We start from the raw sequence: 24,046 nt of genomic DNA on the forward strand, positions 1-24,046 counted from the left end.
TCTATCTTAAGATAAATGCAAAAAAAAAAAAAAAAAAAATGTCCTTGGGTGAGGATAAAAAAAAAAAAAACTACTGAATGCCTTACCGGAGGTAGTAAAAACATGGTCCCTACCACTGAGAATTTTAAAGATTGGAGAAAGAAAGAAAGAAAAGTAAGAATCACACTGTGACAGAAGTTATCACTAAGGCATGGTAAGGGAATAGCTCAACTGAGGTTGCTAGAGGGTTATAAATCACTTCTGTAAAGAGCTAACACTGAATTTGAGGCTGAAAGGACAACAAATTACAAAGGTAAAGAAGGAAAGAAGGGATTTCTAGGTAGAGCATATGCAAAAGCACAAATGTAAAAAAGTACAAGTTAAAGAACTGCAAGAGTCGTCTGGTGAAACGACATGTAGAGAATGCAAAAGAAGAGGATGGATGAGACAAAGAGGCTGGAACATCAATAACCCGCTTGGTTCCAGCACACAGCTAGGAGAACTCCACTTGTAGAAGATGACTGCATTATAATAGAGCAATATAAAACCATAATCATAAGCACACAGGCCCATAAGAAACTGTCAGTGTAATCATGACTGATAACTGTCCTATAATATTCATTTGACACACATTAATTTTATTGTATTGAAGATTTGTTGCTTACTATTGCTTATTACTAACTACCTCAGCAGGCACCAAAATTTTAATAACCTATTTGAGAAACACCCTTAAAATTGAGAAAATTATATTAATTCCTTTTCCAGTAATCTGGAAAAAGACCATATTGTTTGATTCTAAGTGGTAGAAAAATTCAGAATACTAGTATCCAGTAAAAGGATAGAGTGAGACTCAATGATTCAGCTATGCTACAGAAAACTTGGGAGGCACTCTTTCAGACACCAAAGTCACATAGTAAGTGTAACAAGAGACTTAACTAGCAGCCTTGGCTATCCAGAAAGCAGCAAGGAAACAGGAAGTAAACAAAACATTTGCTTAACAACCAAAGAATCCAAAGCCCATGTATTTTATTCATAGAGGAAATTCCTAAAGTCTTTCATCAAAGACTTTTAATCTTATGCAAAATTTTAATAAACACAGAGCCTGTGTCCTCATTCCTAATATATTAGCAGTAAAAAATGGAGGCAGGTGATGGAGGTGGAAGTGAGATGTTACATATGGTTCACTGACAGCACAAATAATTAAGGTGACAGCCTAAATACAAAGAGGATAGAGAAAAACTGTATGAAGCATTCACAGAAACACAAAAAGCACAGCAGTCCAAGGCATTTAGCTGGGGAATAAACAGTTGCACAGACCCATAAGCAGCCCTGAAAACATCACTAAATAAGAGTACTATATAATAATTAATATTATCAATGACAGACCCAAGTTATCTAGAAAATGTTGACTTACGTTCAATGAACTCTTTTTTTTTAGAAGACAGGAAAGCATGTAATACATTTTTGAAAAAAATCCATCAAAATAGTTAAAGCAACAAGCATGGATGCTTAAAACTGTAGGCTTTGGTAAACAATCTGACAACTTCATCTAATAGAGCTTACTCCTTCAATGTCATTCTTAAGGCCTGAAAACAACGTAACTTCTAAAGTGTCTATTTTATATCTAGAGCAGCCTAATTAGTCTACAAAATTTTATCCTCATAAAATCATTGGATGGAACAGAGGCTCTTGAGAATTGTGAATAGACTTTGGGTCTATGAACTCCCTGAAATTACATGCACATTTTTGTGTCTAGTTTGTATGTGCATTTTTCTGGAGGAAAGGGTCCAGAGCTATCACTTGATTCTTAAAGTCTAAAACCAAAAAAGACTTTAGAATATTGGCTTAGATTAGAAAATGCTTTAAATGAAAAAACAGCTCATTTATTCATGGAGAATGACTAACTCACCTTAAATTTTATTTCAATGTACTGTTAATATAAACATAATTAGCACATTGTGACAACTATTTTAAAATGCTGCTATAAATGTGAGAACACATACAGTATGCAACATAAGCTATAACTTCTAAATCCCTCGAAATATGCTTAGCATAAAAAAATGCAGTCTGGCCCTGGCTGGTTTGGCTCAGCGGTTAGAGTGTCAGCCTGCGGTCAGGAGAGATCTGAGTTTGGTTCCTGCTAAGGGCACATGCCTTGGTTGCAGTTTGTCCCTGGCCCTGGTTGGTCGTGTGGGTGGCAGCCACTCAATGTGTCCCTATCACGTCAATGTTTTATTCTCTCTTTCTTCCTCTCTCTGCCCCCCACTCTATCTGGACAAAAAATGGAAAAATGTCCTCAGGTGAGGATAAAAAAAAAAAGTGCAGTCTGGAAGGGCAAATAGGTAGCCTACTGATCTTTAGTCATATTTATATGCCATAACAAATTTCCTAGATGCCTAAAGAATAAAATGCATTTAGGTTTTATGTCTTACTAATATATTTGGACATATATAGTCATTCTGGCTAGGTCATGCAAATGAAGTATGAAACAAAACATTTTTCTTATCACTCTACTCTACAGGAAGTACTCTACATTCTCTTAAAAGTAGCCTATGTCTGGTGTTTCTTTTATCATTTCAGAATTTATAGCAGGAGTTCTCTTATTTTACCTAACAGATTTGATGGATTGACTAAGACTCCTCATTTCTTCAGTAAAACATACTGAATGATGTACATGGGATGTTAAATGCTTGTGGTTGCTAGGCAACTGTCTATTAAGCTGTATCTTTCTGTTCCACTAGTTCGGCTTTTTTGCTTACCAAGTCCACCAGGTTTGTTCCCAAATCTATTTACGCCATTTTTCATGTTGTAATTATAATTTATTGAAATATATATAAAGTGACAACTGTCTCCTACTAACAGGTTTACTATTTATTTGAAAATTAGGCAAATGCTTTGAGAAGCTTCAAAAAAGAAGACCCACACCCACACAAATAAGGTTGATCTATATGAGGATGAGAAAGCTGTAAAACATTAGAGTGACTATCCTGAAAATCTAAAAGGATTCTGTACTTGGATTACTTTTCAAGTATTTAAGTTCTAGCTTCACTTTGGAGAAATCAACCTGAAAACTGATGCATTAGGGGTATATTTGCACAAGAAAGACAAATGGGAAATCCAACCTACAGATCCATCTTTAAAGAAAAGATCTTGGTTCTCTATCAAAAGATTGGTAAACTATAAATATTTAAGATGTATATGAATCTTTTTGTTTTTAAATGATTCTTGCTTTAATTGACTTGTTTGGTTAAAGTAAACATCTTTGGATCATGATCACTTTGAAAAAAAGGGATTCTACTATATGTGATCTATGATCTAGATATAAAGTTCTTCTTGGTAAGATATCAGAAGAAGCTAATGACTTTCTGTGGCTAACACTTTACCCCAAAGGAATAAACTTAAAAGGTGATTTTAAGCATTGTGTCAATTCACTGAGGGACAGACTTTGCTTCTCTGAAGCCCTTAAAATCACACTGTAGAAAGATGGCTTTCTTTACCCAAATAGATAGCCTAGCTGTACTTCCTTAGAAGGCAAATAATTAAAATTTCCATTTTGGAGTTGGCAGGGCCAACATTCTACAATGAACCTGATAACTTTATAGGAATCACTACCTATGGTATGACTGTGAGAATTTTTTGTTGATATTATCCAGCAAACCATCAACATTCTCTTATTTATTAAATATTGATTCTTACCAATTTGGCTCCCAGAGTTAAAGAAACTTTCAAGTTCTAAAAAGTCTTACTGTTGCTTCTTATTGATTATAACAGACAGATTTTTAAAAAACAGAGCATGTGCGAGAAAAAATGTAATTTACAAGATGTCACTTAAATATTTATTTCATTCTTAGTCTGTGCTCATCACTGTGAAAAACTATAAACTATAGTTATGTTAGTGACAAGGTTCACTAGAGTCCCATTAAGCAGCAAAAACAAAAAACCTTCGCTGAGAACCAGGAAAAGACACCACAATAAAGCATAAACACAACTACCTGGCTGTTTGTGGTAGGTGAGCTCTCTGCTTGTTAAGCAGAACCACCGTTTCTTGAAATTCTTTTTTCCAATCCGAGTTCTTCCCTGAGCTCTTTTATACATCTCACTGCCAAAACAACAGTTGTAAACATTTAGTTACAAATATTAAAATAGTTAATATCCAAAACAAAAAACTGTCCTTTCATTTTAAATTATATAAAAGGTGGTATAAGATTATTACACTAAGTATGTAAAAATGTCTTTGCCATCTATAACTTTTGCATTTATTTTGGCCATACTAAGGGAATAGAGCCTTTAATTAATCTACTATTTATAACTGTGCCACCCAGAACTAAAAAGGCCAAATGAGTGATTTTCCTCCTTAACTTCTGATGATAATACTACTTTAAGACTGAGCAGGACTTGCCCAGCCAGCGTGGCTCAGTGGTTGAGCGTCAACCCACGCACCAAGAGGTCGCCAGTTCGATTCCCAGTCATGGCACATGCCCAGGGTGTGGGCCAAATACCCAATAGGGGGCATGCAGGAGGCAGCCAACGATGTTCTCTCTCATTGATGTTTCTATATCTCTCCCTCTCCCTTCCTCTTTCTCTAAAATCAGTAAAGGAAAAAAAAACAAAAAACAGACTGAATAGTACTGTTACTTTTCCAAAACAGTAACTCCAATTAGCCTAATACCCCCAATCTCATTATATTTGCAAAACAACTCTAGAATTACATGGACAAAGAATCATGCCCATCTGACAAAGTTTATAGGACAGTGAGAGTAACTTAACTGATTGATGCTACTTAGGCAGTTGTAGCAATGAACTAAAACCCAGATTTCCTCACTCCCAGACCCATGATCTTTGTACTTCCTTAACGTCTATACTAAAATGTGACTTTAATGTCTAATTTCATTGAATTACCCTTCTTTCAGGGACACAGGCTCACTCGTACCACTGGACTCTTTAGTTTCAGTAGATGAAATTTCATCCAAGAACTAAATGGGGAAATAGACAAATATTATACTTTGTGATAAGATACATCATAAATTCAGCTTATTTTAAATGTCACTGATAATATTATGAAGTTCTTCATTTTTAAGAAATACACATAATTATAATTTATAAAGCAAAACACATATTTAATTGTAGAGGAAGTTCCTAATTTACAAATGACAAGTATTCTAAAAAGTTTATTCTTAAATTACTAAAAAACGCAGAATATATTTCCCTGTAGAAAGAATTCAATCTATAATCCCTTAACTGCAATTCTGAAATCTCTAAAGCTCTGAATACAAATAGTTTTTTTGTTTTATTTCTGATTTACAGTAAACTCATTTGGGGACTGGTGTAAGGCTATTTATAGTCTACGCTTATCTACTTAGTGTGAATATTCACATTCTGTGCTACATAAACATGAATGTGTTTGATTATGGAGTGCAACTTTAGGCTCTACTGTGGGTACTATATAAAATATAGCATATATGTTTCAAAATTCTGAAAACTGAATTCTGAAATACCTCTGGTCTCAATGATTTTAGATATAGGATTGTAAACCTATACTATAGGTAAGGTTCTGCAGGCTAGATTTAACATGCAGCCTGTTTTTGTAAGGCTCATGAGTTAAGAAAATGTTTTCCATTTTTAAAGAGTTGTACAAATAAAAACAAAAATGAAGAACATGTGGCAGAGCCCTTATGTGACTAGCAAAGCCTAAAATACTTACTCTCTAGCCCTTTACAGAGAGAAGAGTCTGCTGACTTCTACTATTTAACTTTTGCTCTGACAGAGTGTATTTCACGGGAATGCCTGAAGTATAACTGAGTTCTCTGGGATAACCTGGAATCTAATCACAATTTACAAACTTCCTATGAAAAACATGAGAATGTGGTGGCTTAAGGAAATTTAAAGTACCTATCTCTAGCTATCGCAAGCTACCCTAGTGAAGAGCATTTAGCTTCGAAAGTATGCTGCCGAGACCTGTCGGGAGCTTCTTGCCACGTGGCTTTCACGGGGAAGGGAAACTAGCAGCTCAAGGAACAATTCTTGTTCTTAGAGAGGAATCCTATTTTGTCCCATAAATGAACTATATGCTTAGTCCTTGCTTTTTCCTTTGTACTTTTTTATGTTGTCTTATTTAGGACTTAAAAAAACAAAAAACAAAACCAAAGTACATTCCAGTAAGAACAACACTGAGGCACCAGTGCCTAATGTAAAGTAGAATTTGTGGGCACAGCCATTTTCTCCTACGACTGACTGTGAATTACCCACCAGAACCCACACTTGGGTTTTTTTAATAGAACATTTACTTCTAGTTTGCTGGAAGGAAATCTTGGCAAGTGAAAGAACAAGGGCAGAGTTGCTCTTGCATTACACGCGTGTGGGTGATATAGAACAGGTATCCAAGGGAACTAGAGAGGTGTCCTATCACATCTTTAGTTCTCACTGTGGACCTCTGCTGATGGAGTGTAAAACTTATTTGAATGTTTCATTTCTTAGTTTTGCCTTATTTATTTGACAAACATTTATTATTTATGATAATTATTACATTTATTATCTATTTGTTATATTTATTAGGAACTATGGGGTAAATACAGTTAGACAAAGTGAAAGAAAACACAATAATTAAGATGATTATAGGCAGGATGAATATAGGTCCCAGTGTGCTCAGGGCTATCCTTGTCTACAACTGTGGTCCCAATATAATCAATAGAACTCCCTTTCACTCTTAAAAGTATCTAGGCTTGGACACTAAATTATATGGTCATTTTGTTTATAGACCTATCCAGGCTCACTTCCTAAACTCTGTGGGACTAGTATAGGATTCAGAGTTATACCTAGTTTCTTCTGGAGCAGAGAACAATACGAAGTGAAAAGTTGGCCTGATAAACTTTTGCACGTTATAGCACTGCACACATCTAGACTTAGCTAGTGAACAATAAAGAAAACTCTTATATTAGGGAAAAATATCCCATGCTATTTTAGGAGTCTAGAACCAAATCTGCGACAAAAGACATGCTACAGTGATAGTCCATGAGACTGTGAGTGGGTGACTCAGGCAGATCAGGAACAAACTAGACTCCTGGTACTCCTATATACTTTCTCCACTGACCTTATCAACTGGACACATTCTGATTATATCAGGAAAAAAAAAATTAAGATACTGCTATGGCCTATGTCATAAAAAATGAAAAAACAACCTTAAAACAAAAGACAGTACATCATAATCTTGCCAACAAATGTCTGCCTACACTGTCCTACAAGTGTTTCAACAATGTCCTATAAACAAAGGAGCAGCTTTTTCTATGCCTATTTTTTGAAAGACTTTCTCCTCAAAAGCCTTCAATGGTTGCTTAAAATTTTTTTTGAGCTTTCACTATTCTGAATGAAAAGATTCCAATGGGCTTTAATTTTTTAAATCATCATTTTCATTTACTGAGTCCCTGTAAGAATCTTAAAAGTACAAAGAAAGTACAAACATACTTCCACAAAATATACTCTTGGCAATCAACTATGAATCATGTTGCAGAAATTGAACAAAATCTTTAAAATTTGGCTTTGTTGCCCTGGCCAGTTTGGCTCAGCGGTTAGAGCGTCAGCCCACAGACCAGAGAGGCCCGGGTTCAGTTCCTGCTTAAGGGCACATACCTTGGTTGCAGTTTGTCCCTAGCCCTGGTTGGGGTCGTGTGGGTGACAGCCTCTCGATGTGTCTCTCTCACATTGATGTTTCTCTCTCTCTCTCTTCCTCCCTCTCTCCCTCCCGCTCTATCTGAAAATAAATGCAAAAATGTCCTTGGTTGAGGATAAAATTTGGCTTTGTTAATTTAAGTTAGAACTATGATAAATAAGATACAGTACTTTCTTCAAGTGCAGTTTAGATATACTTCAAAACAACTTTTCTTAACAAATATTTGGGGTATTACAATAATGCTACATTTTGTTTAGAATAATTCAGAACTAAAGACTTAAGAAATTATAGATCCGCCCTGGCCGGTTTGGTTCAGCGGTTAGAGCGTCGGCCTGCGGTCCTGAGAGACCCAGGATGGGTTCCCGCTAAGGGCGTGTACCTCGGTTGCAGTTTGTCCCCGGCCCTGGTCGGTTGTGCGGGTGGCAGCCACTTGATGTGTCCTTTCACATCGATGTTTCTCTCTCTCTCTCTGTTCCTCTCTCTCCCTCTCACTCTACCTGAACAAAAAATGGAAAAATGTCCTCGGGTGAGGATAAAAAAAAAAAAGAAATTATAGATACTTTCAAAACATTTTTAATTGCTAAGTATAACAATTTTTGTCTATTGTAAGCCTTATGTTAGGATATTATATATTATAGGCTTTTGTACTTTTTTTTTTTTTATCCTCACCCGAGGACATTTTTCCATTTTTTTGTTCAGGTAGAGTGGGAGAGAGAGAGAGGAACAGAGAGAGAGAGAGAAACATCGATGTGAAAGGAACACATCAAGTGGCTGCCACCCGCACAACCGACAAGGGCCGGGGACAAACTGCAACCGAGGTACGCGCCCTTAGCGGGAACCGATCCCGGGTCTCTCAGGACCGCAGGCCGACGCTCTAACCGCTGAACCAAACCGGCCAGGGCAGGCTTTTGTACATTTTAATTTTAGTAACTTCTGAGTTACTACCATAAGCCTATATTGCTTATAAAATGTCCAATAATTCATATATTTTTACTATGGCTATTAAGTGCTTACTATACATCAGGCACATACTAAGTCTTTACCCCTAGACCAGAGGTTCTCAACCAGAGACACTTTTTGTCCTTTCGGGGTCATTTGGCTGTTTAGAGACATTTTTGGTTGTCAAACTAGGATCATGCTACTGGTATCTAATTGGTGGAGGCAAGGGATGTTGGTAAACATCTTGCAATGTAAAAGACAGCCGCTCACAATCTAGAATTACCTGACTAAACTGATAATAGTGCCACTGTTGAGAAGCCCTAACTAGATACTTATAACTTGTGTTATTACAACACTGGCAATAGCTGTTGCTAAAATTCATTTAGATATTTTCACAGCTAAAAAACCCATAGTTTTGAATGGGAGCAGAAAGGGGAAAAAAAGAGACAGCGTTGTTATAGTTCATGAATAGTTTTGCACTATTTTTTAATTTTTTATTTATTTTATTTTTTTATTCTCACCTGAGGACATTTTTCCATTTTTTGTTCAGATAGAGTGGGAGGGAGAGAGAGGAAGAGAGAGAGAGAGAAACATCAACATGAAAGGGACACATCGAGTGGTTACCACCTGCACGACCCAACCAGGTCCGGGGACAAACTGCAACTGAGGTACGTGCCCTTAGTGGGAACCAAACCCGGGTTTCTCTGGACCAACGCTCTAACCGCTGAGCCAAACCGGCAGGGCCATTATTTTTTTAAACTGATAATTAACTCCTAGGAATATTATGAAATGTTATTTCCCAATGCTATATGATAAGACATGTTAATTTTTCCAGAGTAAAACAACCATACCTTTTTAACTGCTAGAATATATCTTTCTTCTTGAAACATTTTGAAAAATTCACACATGAAGGTCTCCTTGAAACTTGACTAAGGAAAAAAAAAAAAAAACCCACAGAATTTATACATATTAAGTAGAGAAGTAAGAATACAGTGGACTATATTTTTAATAAAGCTGAGGATTAAGACCTAAAAGGATTCAATCATATATTTCAAGAGAGTTATAGGGCTTGGAACTGAAGATTTTCTCAATAGCTGTTAGATGATTATGATGCAGACAAATAACAGAGGCACTAGCATCTGTTTACCAGACCCTCTCCCCCTCGTGGATATATTAGTTGAAATGAGTCTGTCTTTAATAGGTGACTAAGATACAACATCTATCTAAAAGAAAGCTACTGCATCTGTACATACTATGTATTTTTGGTTTTGCTTTGTTTTTAATTTGGAAGGGAGTGAGTGAGGGAGAAGGGATCACAGGGCAGAACAGCATTTAGAAGTGTGAATACAAAGCAAGAAATGTAAAGACTCACCTTGCTTTTGGACAAACTCCCCCAGCTTCCCAAAGTCTGAATGGTTTTTGAGATGAGAGTTAATGTTCTAATTGTCGGTGCATCCTAGAGAATGTAAAAAAAGACACAAAACTCCTGTTAAGTTTTCAAAAAACAGAACTTATATAAAAAGTAGAACAGAGTGAATGGCTATATTGCTCTTAAAACAATGACTCAAAAATGTTCATTCAAAGCAATGTAGTTAAAATCTAGCTAAGGATGGGCACAACTCATTGGACTAAGGAATAAAGAGACTAAAGAAGCCACATATAACTGACAATTCCTCCCAAAGTAATTATATTAATGATGTTTTACTTTTTTATAAATATTTTTTTCAGAGAGAGTGAGCAACATTGATGTGAGAGAGATACATTGATTGGTTGCCTCCTGCACACCACCAACTGGGGCTAGGGATCGAACCTACAACCCAGGAACGTGCCCTTGATCAGGACTCAACCCAAGACCCTTTGGTCTGTGGGCCGACATTCTAACTGCTGAGCCAAACCAGCCAGGGCAATGATGTGTCACTTTTGAAAGCCATAATTTAATCGATACTATACATGCTGTTTTGTATAGTATGGCAACTTGAATTACCTAACTAATTATATTCACTTTTGAACCGTCAATGACATCTACTTTTTTCTTATAACTTAAAATGGTAGTTTCCAAATTTTCTGTATTCAACCCATCTCTAAACATATTCAATAATTTAATTTAATTTTTTTTTGTTTGTTTTTGGTATGTGCCCCTAGCGGGAACCGAACCCGGGACTCTCTGGTCCGCAGGCCGACGCTCCAACTGCTGAGCCAAACCGGCCAGGGCATATTCAATAATTTATATGGTTTCTGCAATCAAGTCTTTCCACCATGGAAGCAAAGACCTAAGTTCAACTTAGGAAATGAGAAGTCACCCACTTTATATAAGATCTTAGCAGAGGGTAACTTTTTAGGTCTATTATTCTAAGTGTTTTTCAGGACCTTCTACCAGAAAGATGCAAAAATAAATAATATTTACTAAACAGTGTTCCTTAATGAGTCCTAGCTCTTTCCCTTTTTAAAAAAATTGAGGTATAATTTACCTACAGTGAAATGAACATATTGTAAATATCTATAGGCTGATGAGTTTTCACCAATTCATATATCTGTATAACCAATTTCCCTATCACTATATAGAACATTTTTGTTTTGGGGATTCAAGTAAACAATATCTTCCATTAAAAGACATATACAAGAAAATTTAGATACAGAAATGCTTAGTTTAGTTTTTGGTTTATATTCCTTAATATTTCAATAACCGCACAATGAAAACAAGCAGTGAAATGTAAAGGGGAAGAGATGACCAGGAAATAAGGCAATTTGGAAAAGAAGGACTACGTGAGATATGATCATTAATACTTATGACATAGCTACACACTTTAATTAAGGTTATTCAGAAATATTTTAGCTAGAACATTCAGGATTCCATTATATGTATAATGGTCCCTATAATTCTTTCCCTTGGAAGAACATACAATTCTTAACAATGTGCTAACAAACTAAATTTGAACCGAATTTCACCTGTTTAAATTTGGTTTTAAAATCAGTGTTTTAGGTCATAATTTTCCTGAACGAGCAGAAGAAAACGAAACATATTTATACGGTTTCTACATAGCAGAGGCTTGTTTGCATCAACGTGGCCCTCACTGCTATTTGACAATCAATGTCATTTTGCTGCTGTTAATCCCTGATGGACATATAAGCCTTTCCACATTTTTCCCTTGCTACCATTTGCTGTCATAATTTTTCAGAGATAACCGGTACCTTAGACATCTGGCGCCTAGTACACAGCCCGGCACTGGCATGTAGTAGATGCTATATAACATTTATTAAATTCAACTAAAATGTTGACTCTCTCACCTCAAAACAACATATCCTATCTTTTTTTTATTTATCTTAGGTTGAACCATATGAAATTACCATTATTTGACTATTTTTGATCTACAAAAAAACACACACACAACAATTTCATATGGTTTACCATAATATTTCAAAGGAGGAATTATTCTTTTCCCAAGGTTTACCCCCATTGCCTTTTCTTTTAAAAACACATTTTCTGAATCCTTTAGGATATTGATCTGGTATTAGTAAGCTCCTTCTCTCTCTTAATTTCTCCTCTGTTGACCTTCTCTCCTCTATTTAAACCGTATGTAGGTTTTCCCATTTTGGAAAAGACTCATCATTTGATGGGCTCCCTCTCTGAGCTATCATCTTTCACTCCCAAACATTTACTGAACATCTACTTATCCTAGAAACCATGGCATGTACTCAGGATACAGGAACTTGAAAAAGATCTAGCCCTTGCTCTTCTGGGACTGACAGTCCACACGCAGAGACTAGAAACAAATGATTATAAAACAGTATGAGAAATGCCATGACCCAGAGTCCCAGGCTGTTACAAGAGAAGCACCTAACCCAGACTGAAGGGTCAGAGAAGTATGCCTTAGCTGAATCTTAAAAGGAGATATCAATGAGAGAATGGAGACATGGTGAGCAGGATGGTTCAATTCTTTTTTTTTTTTTCCTACCTCGAAATTTCTGGAAAAAGTGGCCTATTGTGTCAATATTAACATATCTGATGCTTTAAAATCAGTGTGTGTGTTTTTTTTTTGTGGTATGTGCCCCTAGCGGGAACTGAACCTGGGACTCTCTGGTCCGCAGGCCGATGCTCAACTGCTGAGCCAAACTGGCTAGGGCAAAATCAGTGTTTTTAAAACAATATTCATTCATGCGTGTACGTACACACATGTACATGCCCAAGTGCCCGAGTTCTAGAAGCAGTGCAAGCTCACTTTTGATATGTTTCCTAGTAAAACTATACTCACCTATTTATTCTTTAATCTTCTGCTATCTGACTTTCTTCTTCTCTTTTACTCTACTAAAACAGGCTTCTCAAAATTCAAGGAACTTCAAAATGTAAAATCCAACAAACTTTCACTGATTTTCCTCCCCAACCACTCTGTAAATTTCAATACTGGTCTTGACAATGTCATCACCCCCAGGTTCCTGGGATCATCACTTGTTCTCAATTTGTACAGTATGAATTGTCTATACTTCTTACTTGGTACTAATCAGGTGCTAGTTTTAGATTTATATATGTAGTTTAGATTATGTATCATATGTGTTTGCCCTATTTCCCCAATTAGAATGGAAGATTCTTAAAAAGAAGGGATAAGATTACACTTAAAAGTAAATAACAGTTATATGATAGTATGAAACAAACCTTCTGACATATGAAAAGTGACCTAAAATAACAAGCTTAGAAGGACTTGACTGCAACATCTGTTACAGAAATATGCAAATCCAAGTCTGAATACAAGGCAGGATCACAAGCTCAGAGGTAGGAGTTCTATTTATGTCCAGAACGCTGCTACCAAGCTTTTGCTTCCCCCGAGTTCAGTACAGCTTCAGTGCCATAGCCACAGAAAGAACAGTGTGTGAACAAAAGGACACTGGCCCACTCCCTGCTGCAGCTACTCACATACCATTTGTTCTTTGACAAGAAAGGGTATGTTGCTGCCACAGCAGCATGGTCCTATTCAGTTCTCAAAGTTAAATGAGTGGCCAATGTCAAGAGGAAGAGTGGCCTTCTGAGCCCAGTTTAACTCTCAAACCGATGGGTCCTCTATATACTGCATTAGTCAGTGAGTTTCCTAAGGGCAGGGAGGTCTTTCTACATCACTGTCTCCCCTGTGCTGAGCATAGTGTTTGATAAATTACAGGTGCTCCAACATCTGCCTAAGAGGGGTAAACTCACAGACTACGAAGGCTGACTAAGTCAGAATTCGGTTTAATTCAGTTCAAACTGAGTGAGATCAAATTATAATTTACTAGTTGTTTGATCATGGAAAGGTTACTGAATTGTGATTTTCTTATCTGCAAATGGAGATGATAATAGAATTTACCTCAGGGTTACTGGGAGGACTAAGTAAGTTAAAACATATAAAGTACTTAGAATAGCTTGGCCAGTGTGGCTCAGTGGATTGAGCATTGTCCCGTAGACTGAGAGGTCCTGTTAGATTTCTGGGTAAGGGCACATGCTGGGTTTCAGGTTTGATCCCCAGGAGGGGGTGTGCAGGAGGCAGCCAATCGATGTTTCTCTCACACTGATGTTTCTATCTCTCTCTCTCTCTCTCTCTCTCTCTCCCTTCCTCTCTCTGTAAAAAATCAATAAAAAGATAATTTTAAAAAATTTTTTAAAAAGTACTTAGAACAAAGCCTAGTATAAAGTAAGCACTAAATAAATGTTGGCTATTATTATTATTTGTTATACAAATCAGCAACAAAAGCAATTAGGTAAGATAAAATATTTGGGACATTAAAGGTTAAAGAATCAGCAGAAACATACTATATGATAATGAAACACAAACAGGAAAAATAAGTTTTAAAGTGTTAAGAAATGTAAATCTATGTGGTGCAGACTCTTGTTTAAGTAATTAAATAGAACTTCACAACAAAAAGATTATATGCTTTAGAAAAGTTTTTAAAAATTTCAGTTATAATAACATCTCAGGTAATAAAAAGCAAAAATATGGAGATACCAAACAAATTATGTTCCAATAAAAGTTTCTATACCCTTCAGAAATGAGCCTATTCAAATTTTTGTAAGATTTAAAAATATCTACAAGGTTAAACTAAACCTATAACTAATTTAAAAAGAACTCCTGTGTTATGGAAATTTACAAACATATACAACAGATGAAAAATATAATGAATCCTCTTTGTACCCACCACCAAGCTTAACAATTATCAATATTTTATTACTCTATGTAATATCTTTGAACAGCAACAAAAAATAAAAATTTCAGCCTTCTCTAAAAGAGTAAAATGGCCAAGAAAAATTCCAGCGAATTTAAGTGTAAGAAAACATAGCCAAGTGAAGTTGGCTTTTTACCTTTTCTCCATTTAAATAAAAATAAATAAAAATGAAATAAAGCTTTGAGAACAACACTTACTGGATGATGAGGTCGCAAATGAAAAGTATGAGGTGATACTACGGCTACAGCAAAGAAACGAAGAAATACAAAGCTGCTCACTGCAGAATACTGAACATGGGGGTCATCTGCAGGAAAAAAATGGTGAAATGTCATGCACAAAAAACACTGAATTAAAAAACAAAGATGACGAAGTAAAAAAATATTGGAAAAACAATCAATATAATTTGTCTAGTAAGGACTGAGTTGATGAAATGATAGTGATGATTACGACTAAATTAAAGGAAAAAACTCTATGACTAAAAAAATCTGAAAGAACAAATAGAGGAAATGAAAGGCAAAGCTGCTAGGTTTTTAGAAATATTTTAATTTGGAAAAATACTTTTTTCCTCAATCTGCAAAAAGAGACTCCTGAAATTACAAAAATAAAAGTAGCATCTAGCACTACCTAGTGGTAATACTGAATCCCTGAAGACTTGGATAGAAGATTATTTTCAGTTTTAGGATACTGTTTTAATTTTCCCATCCAAAATCTTGATAATATCAAAGACTATGCCATAAAAACAATTAGGATGAAATCTTTATTTTAAAAAAACTATCCATATTCCATATAAAAATGCAAATGAAATGGAGACAACTTGTGGCTTTGATCATTCACCTATAGCTTTCATTTCAGACTGGAGTGAACACTTAACCCATCAGATGGCAGAGAAGCAGGTGGTGAGGACAAGAATGTCTAGATTTGGTTTGAGTTTTAACTCTTTTTTTCATCCTCACCCGAGGACATTTTTCCATTTTTTGTTCAGATAGAGTGGGAGGGAGGGAGAGAGAGAGAAACATCGACGTGAAAGGGACACATCGAGTGGCTGCCACCCGCACGACCCAACCAGGGCCGGGGACAAACCACAACCAACGTACGTGCCCTTAGCGGAAACCGAACCCAGGTCTCTCTGGACCGCAGGCTGATGCTCTAACTGCTGAGCCAAACTGGTCAGGGATTGAGTTTTCACTCTTATAAGTCACTCAACAGGCAGTCACTGACAAGTCATTTAATTTGTAGTTCTCCAGTAATACTTGTTTCCCACTCATTGCCTCCTCCCCCCTTCCCAGCCCATCTTCTTCTCAGAGTGATTAAGCACAAATGAGAAACTATAAAAATATTTTATGATAACAAAACTATCACTACTATAGTCTACTGAGGATATGAAGACATATTAATATTTAAGTCAATTAAAACTCAGTCAAGGAGATACTTTTACATTTATAAAAAAATAAAAAATGTGTTTTAGATTACTTATATAAACAATAATTAAATAGACAAAGCATATTTTAGGCCAAGATCACTGGGCAGTACTGTGATTAGTGCATGCTTTGGAATGGGCTAGGCCCAGGTTTGAGACCCTGCTTGCCCACTGGCCATGTCACAGCTCTTGTGCAAGCTTCTTAAACTTCTCTAAACCTGTTTCGTTATCTACCTAAGGGGAGCAGTATGTAGGAGATAATGCAGGTGACTATGTCTGTTCTGTCACTAAGGATTCAATGTAATTACCATGATCTAACTCACTAAAATATAATTTCAGTCAGCATTTCATCTTTTCATATGTTAATGTTTCTGCTCCCCTTTGTTACAAAGACTAGATTTAGTATACTTATTTGAGGTTAATTGTTTATGTCTTTACTACACCTAAAAAGACATCTAGGTGTGAATTTATCTACATGCTAGTTGGAAAACTTGGCCCCACCACTTCAGCATTGGGTAAATTTAGTGGAAGGTCAGATAACTGCACACCATGTGTACACATTCACACACTTAAAAGAATATGATGTGCCCTGGCAGGTGTGGCTCAGTTGGTTGGAGTGTCATCCCATACACTGAAAGGTCGCAGTTTTGATTCCCGGTCAGGGCACATACCTATGTTGTGGGTTCGATCCCCAGTTGGGGTATGTGCCGGAGGCAACCAATTGATGTTTCATTCTCACATTGAAGTTTATCTCTCTGTCTCCCTCTCCCTTCCTCTCTTTCTCAAATCAATAATAATAAAGAACATAGTAAAATAAAATCTCATCAGATAGTTACAGAAATAAACTTAAGGTTTCACACAGTTGGGTAAGACTGATAATTTAAGTAGCTGCCTTATCTCCTCCCCCTTTTCCCTACTACAGACAAATCTGGAAAGACAGCTATAGCAAGTTTATTTACTTATCAGAGATGCATATAATTAGAATAATTCCAAGTATTGACAATCAGAGATAGCAACTCTTAATTTTATAAAATGTTTCTAAGCAAAGCCTTGATACTGCTGCTGTGAAAAATTAAAATATGCCCACTATAGACATATGTACCACAAAATTCTATGTATCTTACAACAAAGACATTTTTAATGTCTAAAACCATTTCTGTAAAAACCTATCATAACCAAAACCTGTCATTCTTCAACTGTAAATCCAGTCAGTTGTATGGAACTAAAACCTTTCACTATCTGAATGTTTTCAAGTAGAAAAGGAAGTTGGTACAAATAATAAAGGTGTTTTTGTTTATTATATTTAACAGTCTCATAAACACCTGGTATAATAAATGTTTATTTATATAATGTTATAGTTCTAAATTCTGCCTTTCTTAAATACTGATTTTGATTTGCTCTTTGTATAAAGTGGTTCCTATATTAAAATAAAATGTTTTGAGATTATAATTAAATCATGTTTCATTAAAAAAACTAAATAAGACTATACCTATAAACCATAAACATTTCACATAAACCAAATACATAGTAAATCTACAAAGAAAATCAAATATTGAAAAAGAAATGGCATGTTTTAATAATAACACAAGGCACTTACTAGGAAATCTTTGAGTAGCCATTTGCCTTAGAGAGTAAAAGATATCACACATTACAGTGGGGCAGCTCATACTTGATTTTACAATTGTACTGAATAACTTGTCTACATAGTAGCGCAGATTTTCCTGCAGGATTTAAAAAAGTAAACATTAAGATTTTGACTTTTACACATCTTCAATAGACTTCATGGGAAAAAATGCAATGAAAATGAACTCCATTAGGCAGTCACTATCTAGTATTCTAGAACTCTGCTTCCCTTCTCTAAACTCCTTTAGTTAAAGAACAGTTTACATCCTGACCTCATTTAATATATTCTATTTGGACTAGCTAGACATAAAAGGTGAATGTATGGAATAAACTGCACAAGAAGCAACAGAGAGTAAAACAATCCCAAGGGAAATTAAGAAAATAACTCAGATATGCAGGCACATAGACATTGTGGCACTGTTATCTACTGCAATAAAAACTTGTGACTCTACTTAGTCTGATCAGTTTGAACATAAAGGCCCAACCAGATTGGGGTTGCAACTAGATGTAGCCTTATTCCACTACTGATACTAGAGCCAAAAAGAGACAGTCAAGAACAAAAATAAAGTGAAACCTGATGAGGAGATAACAACAATCTAAAATCTAGACACAGGAAATGCTGCTAATGGTATGAGCATTATGTAAAGAATGAAAGGCACTGCTTCCCTCCATCTAGCATTACAATAACATAAATGGGAGATAGGTATACCTTTAAGGCCAATTTTAAAGAAGTTATAAAGATAACAAGAATTTACCTTATTATTTTCTACATTATCTCCCTCTTTCAATTTAATAGGATCAATTTCACAGGATTTTGAGGATTCGCATATCTGGAAAATAGATTCATTTTTCATTTAATGCTCTATTTAAAATATTTGGCAAAATGTAAATATTACTTTTCTAATGATACAAATTAATTATAAAGAGTAAAACTGGAACAAAGTTTAAAACCCCATCCAGAGATAATATATACACTATCCCCAAAGAACTATACATAAAAAAATTTCTTATATATTTGAAACTCTAGCTAAAACAGAAATCCAATAACAAAACAATTATATAGACTCTACCACAATATGTCATTTGAGTAAAAATCCATTGCTGAAACAGTAAATAATTTATTTTACTTCTAAAGTATTCAGCCTTATTCTTTCAGTAGTACATGAATGGATATATCATTCCCATCAATAGATCACTAAATGAAACAGATGAGATAATAAAGCCACACAAACTATTATAATCGGAGTATGTATATTCATTCCATACCTCATCTAGAATAGGTTTTAATGTTACTTTCAGGTAGTGCCCTCCCACTATTTTCATCATCTCGTCTAGACATCGGGTAGCCAAGGAATTTCCTCTAAAAATTGTGTTTGCATCTCTGTAATATAAGTAGAAATAAGGTGAAAACAAGTGTAGTAAACAACGACTTGGTCTTATGTACAATTTTAGTAATTTTTACCATCCATTTAAAAGCTTGCTGCCACCAGTATTTTCAAACTTATAAAAACTACTTACTGAAAATATAAGAAAATAAGTTTTTAAAAAAAGTAAACCATATTTATGAACTACAAATGTGGTGTGTGTGTGTATATAAAACAACTGTGTAAGACTATGAGGAAAAAGGGGAGCCACCAGATTGTTTTTTATAATGTCACACCTGTGCACATAACGGTGATACATAACAAACAAGGAAAAAGGAACTTCTGACCTGGAATTTTATTTGTAATATGTGAATCATTATAATAAGCAGCAAAGACTAATAAAAGAAAATGTTGACACCAAGTAACAAACAAACCTGTCATTAGTTGTTAATTTTACTGTTGATGGATACTGTTTGCTAACTTAAAGAACTGCCTTTTATTACATGCTAAGCAGTTCTTTTTTTTAATTTTTTTTTTTCTTTATTGATTTTAGAGAGAGAGGAAAGGAGAAGGAGCAAGAGACAGAAACATCGATGAGAGAGAACATCGACTGGCCGCCACCTGCATGCCCCCTACTGGGGATTGGGCCCATAACCTGGGCATGTGCCCTGACCAGGAATCGAATTGGCTACCTCTTGGTGCATGACTCAACCAGTGAGTCACACCGGCTGGGCCTAAGCAGTTCTTTTTTAGACTATGATACAGTAAAGCTGGTCAATACAAAAGAACTAAGATTACAGAAACAGTTTGACAAACTAAGGTTTCAATTCAACAATACATAATTAACACTTAATATAACTCTTACTGTGTATCCTTCAAGTCTAATTCAGCCACTGCAGTGGCAAAAGGAACAAGTTTATCGTGGTGCAGCAGCAGTCGTACAAGGGGCAAAACAGCATCATTTTTATCTCGACATATTTCACCCAAAATGTAAGCAGCTGAGGCAGATATTGGCTGGAATATAGAAAGGTAGAAAACAAGCACCAAATCAAGGAAATGTAACTAAATGTTCGATCAGTAGCCTGTGAAAGTAATTCAAATATTTTTATTAACTATAAGAGATGAAATTTAGAGCACATATTAGAATCACAGTACTGTAGATCAGATGAATTAAATATACATATGTGTATTCAGGGGTGGGTAAAAGTGTAGGTTTTAGAGTAATTAATACAGTAGGTTTACAATAAATTAGTAAAACAGAATACACTGTTTTGTGTACTAACTGTAAACCTATTTTTGCCCACCTCATACATATTTTTTTTATTGTTTTAATAAAACTTGACACTCTGAAATCTTTTCTTCATCATTTAAATAACTATTTTAGCTTTCTCATATTAAGTCATACGCAAGATTTTTAAAATACCTGAACATCTGGTGATTTTAGCAGCAAAGTTTTCAAAGGGCCATAGTACTCTGAAGGAAGCACATAGTCTTCTGTATAACATATATTTAATCGAAGAGACCCCAGGTCATCAGTTTTAGATGACTTGTTTCCATTATCTCTTGGTTGTAGCAAGTACCTAAAGTAAAAATACAGTCAATTCCATATAAGGGTAATGACATCCAAACTGGTAAGGTTAGCTAAGCTATAAAAAACTAAACCAGAGTCAGCTCAATATTTAAGGTTAGGACAATTCAAAGAAGCAGGCTATTTAATTTTCAGAGGCTTAACATTGGTTGTATCTTGAACTAGAAAGCTATAAATAGATTTTTTATCTGGAAAATAAAAAGTATGAAGAGTACAAAAATTAAGATCTCCAAGGGGTTGAATAAAAGTTTGATAAGCTTGGAGGGGGATAGGAAAAAAATAAAAAGTAACACATTCCAATATTATAAAAAATATATTTTTTACCAACTAAATTTAAGAAAGATACATTTAGTTGAAATAGATAAGACATACTATACAATAAGGCATAAATGATCTTGTAAATTCTATGTGCAAAAATATAAACTTGGTTTTTTTTAAATAGCTAGTGATTGAAGGTTTATAATATTTTGATATTATTAGAGTAACTGTGTAACTACTGGAAATGTATTTGTAAAAATCAGATTTACATGATTTTTTCAGTTAAAAGGCAAAAAATAAATAAATAAAAACAAATAAAAATAAAAATAGAGACAGCTTTATGTATCATGGGAAGAGAAATGTTTAGAAATCAAGAGACATTTGTAGGACCAAAACCGGAAGTCTAATAGATACTTTTTAAGGCTTATCATGGAAATTTAAAAATACATCAATAGTAGAGAGTATACTGAACCCCCATGTTCCCATCACCTAGCTTTACTAATTATCTGAAAGGTATTGTTTCAGCTATACCTCCACTCACTCCTCTCATCCCACTAATGCATTATTTTAAAGCAATTTCCAGGTGTTTATCTGTAAATATTTCATTATGCATAACTATATAATTATAACTACATATAGGGTTGGGCAAAAGTAGGTTTATTGTTATGAGTGATCAATACATTTTATTACAGAAATGTTCATTCACAAAAATAGGGAGAAGAGTAATATTAAAAATAAACACTCTCACCATCATCCCCATGTACTTATTACTCAGCTTCAACAATTATCACCATTCCCATAGCATTTCAACTATTCCTCATTTCAACTAATACATTTTTTAAACATGTTAATACCATTTTAAAATTTTGTTTGATTTATACATTTTTACCTGTTGGTAAGCTATGTGGAAAGCCAAATTATTAGAAGGTGCTGTGGTGAGTAGAGATAGGACACAGAGTAAGGGAGTCTTAAGAATCTCTCAGCTAAATCACTGTTTTGTAAAGGAAACAGTAATGCCTCTAAAGTAGAATCAATCCCCTTTCTCCTTTGACTGTGCTCAAATGGGCAGTACGCACCCATGTTTGCCTCTTTGGGATCTTCTTTATTCTAATATTCTTCCATTTTAACTAGTATTTTCCTTATATGGTAAAATAAAATTTCTTGTATTACTATTACAACCTGGTTCTGCTCCCTGAGACAGAACTTACCCATCTTAAACAGCATCCTCAATACTCTGGTCAGATTTCAGACTGGTTTGGTTTGTGCTATAGAAATTTTACTCAGAGGGCAACTTTAATTCCTTTATTTCCAAGTTATTGGAGGAAAAATGGTCTTATTCCTCTGTTATTCTTTTTTTTTTTTTTTTTTTAATGTTTTTAATGATACTTTTTAGAGAAAGAGAAAGAAACATCCATGTGAGAGAGAAACATTGATTGGCTGCCTCCTGTACACCCCCTTCTGGGGACCGAGCCCACAACCTGGGCATGTGCCCTGACCAGGAATTGAACCGGGACCTCTCGGTCCCTGGGACAACGCTCAATCCACTGAACTACACTGGCCGGGTATTCTTTTTTTGTTGTTGTTAATCCTCATCCAAGAATATTTTTCCATTGATTTTCAGGGAGAGTGGAAGGGAAGGAGGGAGAGAGACAGAGAGAAACATCGATGTGAGAGAGACACATTGATTGGTTGCTCCTGCATGACCCGACCAGGGTCAGAGATCGAACCTGCAACCCAGGTACATGCCCTGGACCGGGAATCAAACCCAAGACCCTTTGGTCCTTAGGCCAATGCTCTAACCATTGAGCCAAACTGGCCAGGGCTCCTCTGTTATTCTTCTAAAACTACAAAATACCAGCAAACAGGTCTACAGTCCCAACATGGCATGTTCTGTGCAGAAGGATTAGGGTAGTGCTTTGTAGCTTATTAATCTTTATGCATACACTGTTTTAGGATGCTCAGGAACTGCAGAAGGGCTCACTCCTGCCACACTTTTAGAGCCTGTCTCTTTGGGTTTCTTTGGCAGAGTAAAAAGTCCCTATGGACAAAATATCTCATCTGTGATGACTTGAAAAAAATACAAAATTTCAAAATATGTCACTGTCCTATCTATTCCTTGAAAAAAATAATTTTTTCAATGAGTAGAAACCACTTCAATTTTTTGAAAATAATGTTTTATGCCCTAGCTGGTTTGGCTTAGCGGTTAGAGAGTCGGCCCACAGACCAATGAGTCTTGGGTTTGATTCCAGTCAAGGGCACGTACCTCAGTTGCAGTTCATCCCGGCCCTGGTCGGGTCATGTGGGAGACAACCAATCGAGTGTCTCTCTCATATTGATGTTTCTCTCTTTCCCTCTTTCGTTTTTCTCCCTTCCTCCCTCCCTCCCTCCCACTCTATCTGATGATAAATAGAAAAATATCCTCGGGTGAGGATTAAAATAATAATAATAATAATAATAATAATAATAATAATGTTTTATAAGCAAAAGGCACTCTAATCTTTGCTGACAGCTTAAAACAGAATATTTTTGAATTTTAAACATATCCAAAAATATGCATGCCTAAGTACAAATTTATTATAGTACATTGGTTAAGAGCACAAAGTTTGGAGTCAGAGTTTGGTTCAAATCCAAGCTGTGTGACCTTGAGCAAACTGCTCAATCTTTCAGTACTTATTTCCTTATCTGTTTTTAAATAATACATTAATAATAGTGTTTAACTGATTTAATCCTTACAATAACTCTAAAGAGGTTACATAAATAAAGCACTTAGAACAGTGGTTCTCAACCTTCCTAATGCCACGACCCTTTAACACAGTTCCTCATGACCTCCAACTATAAAATTATTTTTGTTGCTACTTCATAACTGTAATTTTGCTACTGTTATGTCTTAGGCAACCCCTGTGAAAGGGTCGTTTGACCCCTAACAGGGTCACGACCCACAGGTTGAGAACCTATGACTTAGAATAATGCCTGGTACACAGCAAACATTATGTAAATGTTATTTATATACATATATCTGTTACCACTTAAAT

The 24,046-nt window shown here is 35.4% G+C and overlaps 1 protein-coding gene across 3 annotated transcripts in view; it reads right to left on the bottom strand.

The window, feature by feature from the left end:
• Nucleotides 1-24,046, bottom strand: part of RASA2 (RAS p21 protein activator 2) — a 113,937-nt gene that overhangs the window by 9,731 nt on the left and 80,160 nt on the right. For 2 of the 3 annotated variants that reach the window (XM_036266203.1, XM_036266202.1), the window contains exons 10-19: nt 20,592-20,748; nt 20,034-20,182; nt 19,071-19,185; nt 18,560-18,634; nt 17,779-17,902; nt 14,962-15,068; nt 9,954-10,037; nt 9,433-9,510; nt 4,879-4,952; nt 3,969-4,078 (exon numbers count right to left, since the gene is read on the bottom strand). In XM_036266203.1, the coding sequence (XP_036122096.1) occupies nt 3,969-4,078; nt 4,879-4,952; nt 9,433-9,510; nt 9,954-10,037; nt 14,962-15,068; nt 17,779-17,902; nt 18,560-18,634; nt 19,071-19,185; nt 20,034-20,182; nt 20,592-20,748 (1,073 nt within the window). The remainder of the gene's footprint in view (nt 1-3,968; nt 4,079-4,878; nt 4,953-9,432; nt 9,511-9,953; nt 10,038-14,961; nt 15,069-17,778; nt 17,903-18,559; nt 18,635-19,070; nt 19,186-20,033; nt 20,183-20,591; nt 20,749-24,046) is intronic. The other variant, XM_036266204.1, reaches the window with a different exon arrangement.

Source organism: Molossus molossus, unplaced genomic scaffold (assembly GCF_014108415.1).
Source record: "Molossus molossus isolate mMolMol1 unplaced genomic scaffold, mMolMol1.p scaffold_m16_p_18, whole genome shotgun sequence".
NCBI lineage: Eukaryota > Metazoa > Chordata > Mammalia > Chiroptera > Molossidae > Molossus > Molossus molossus.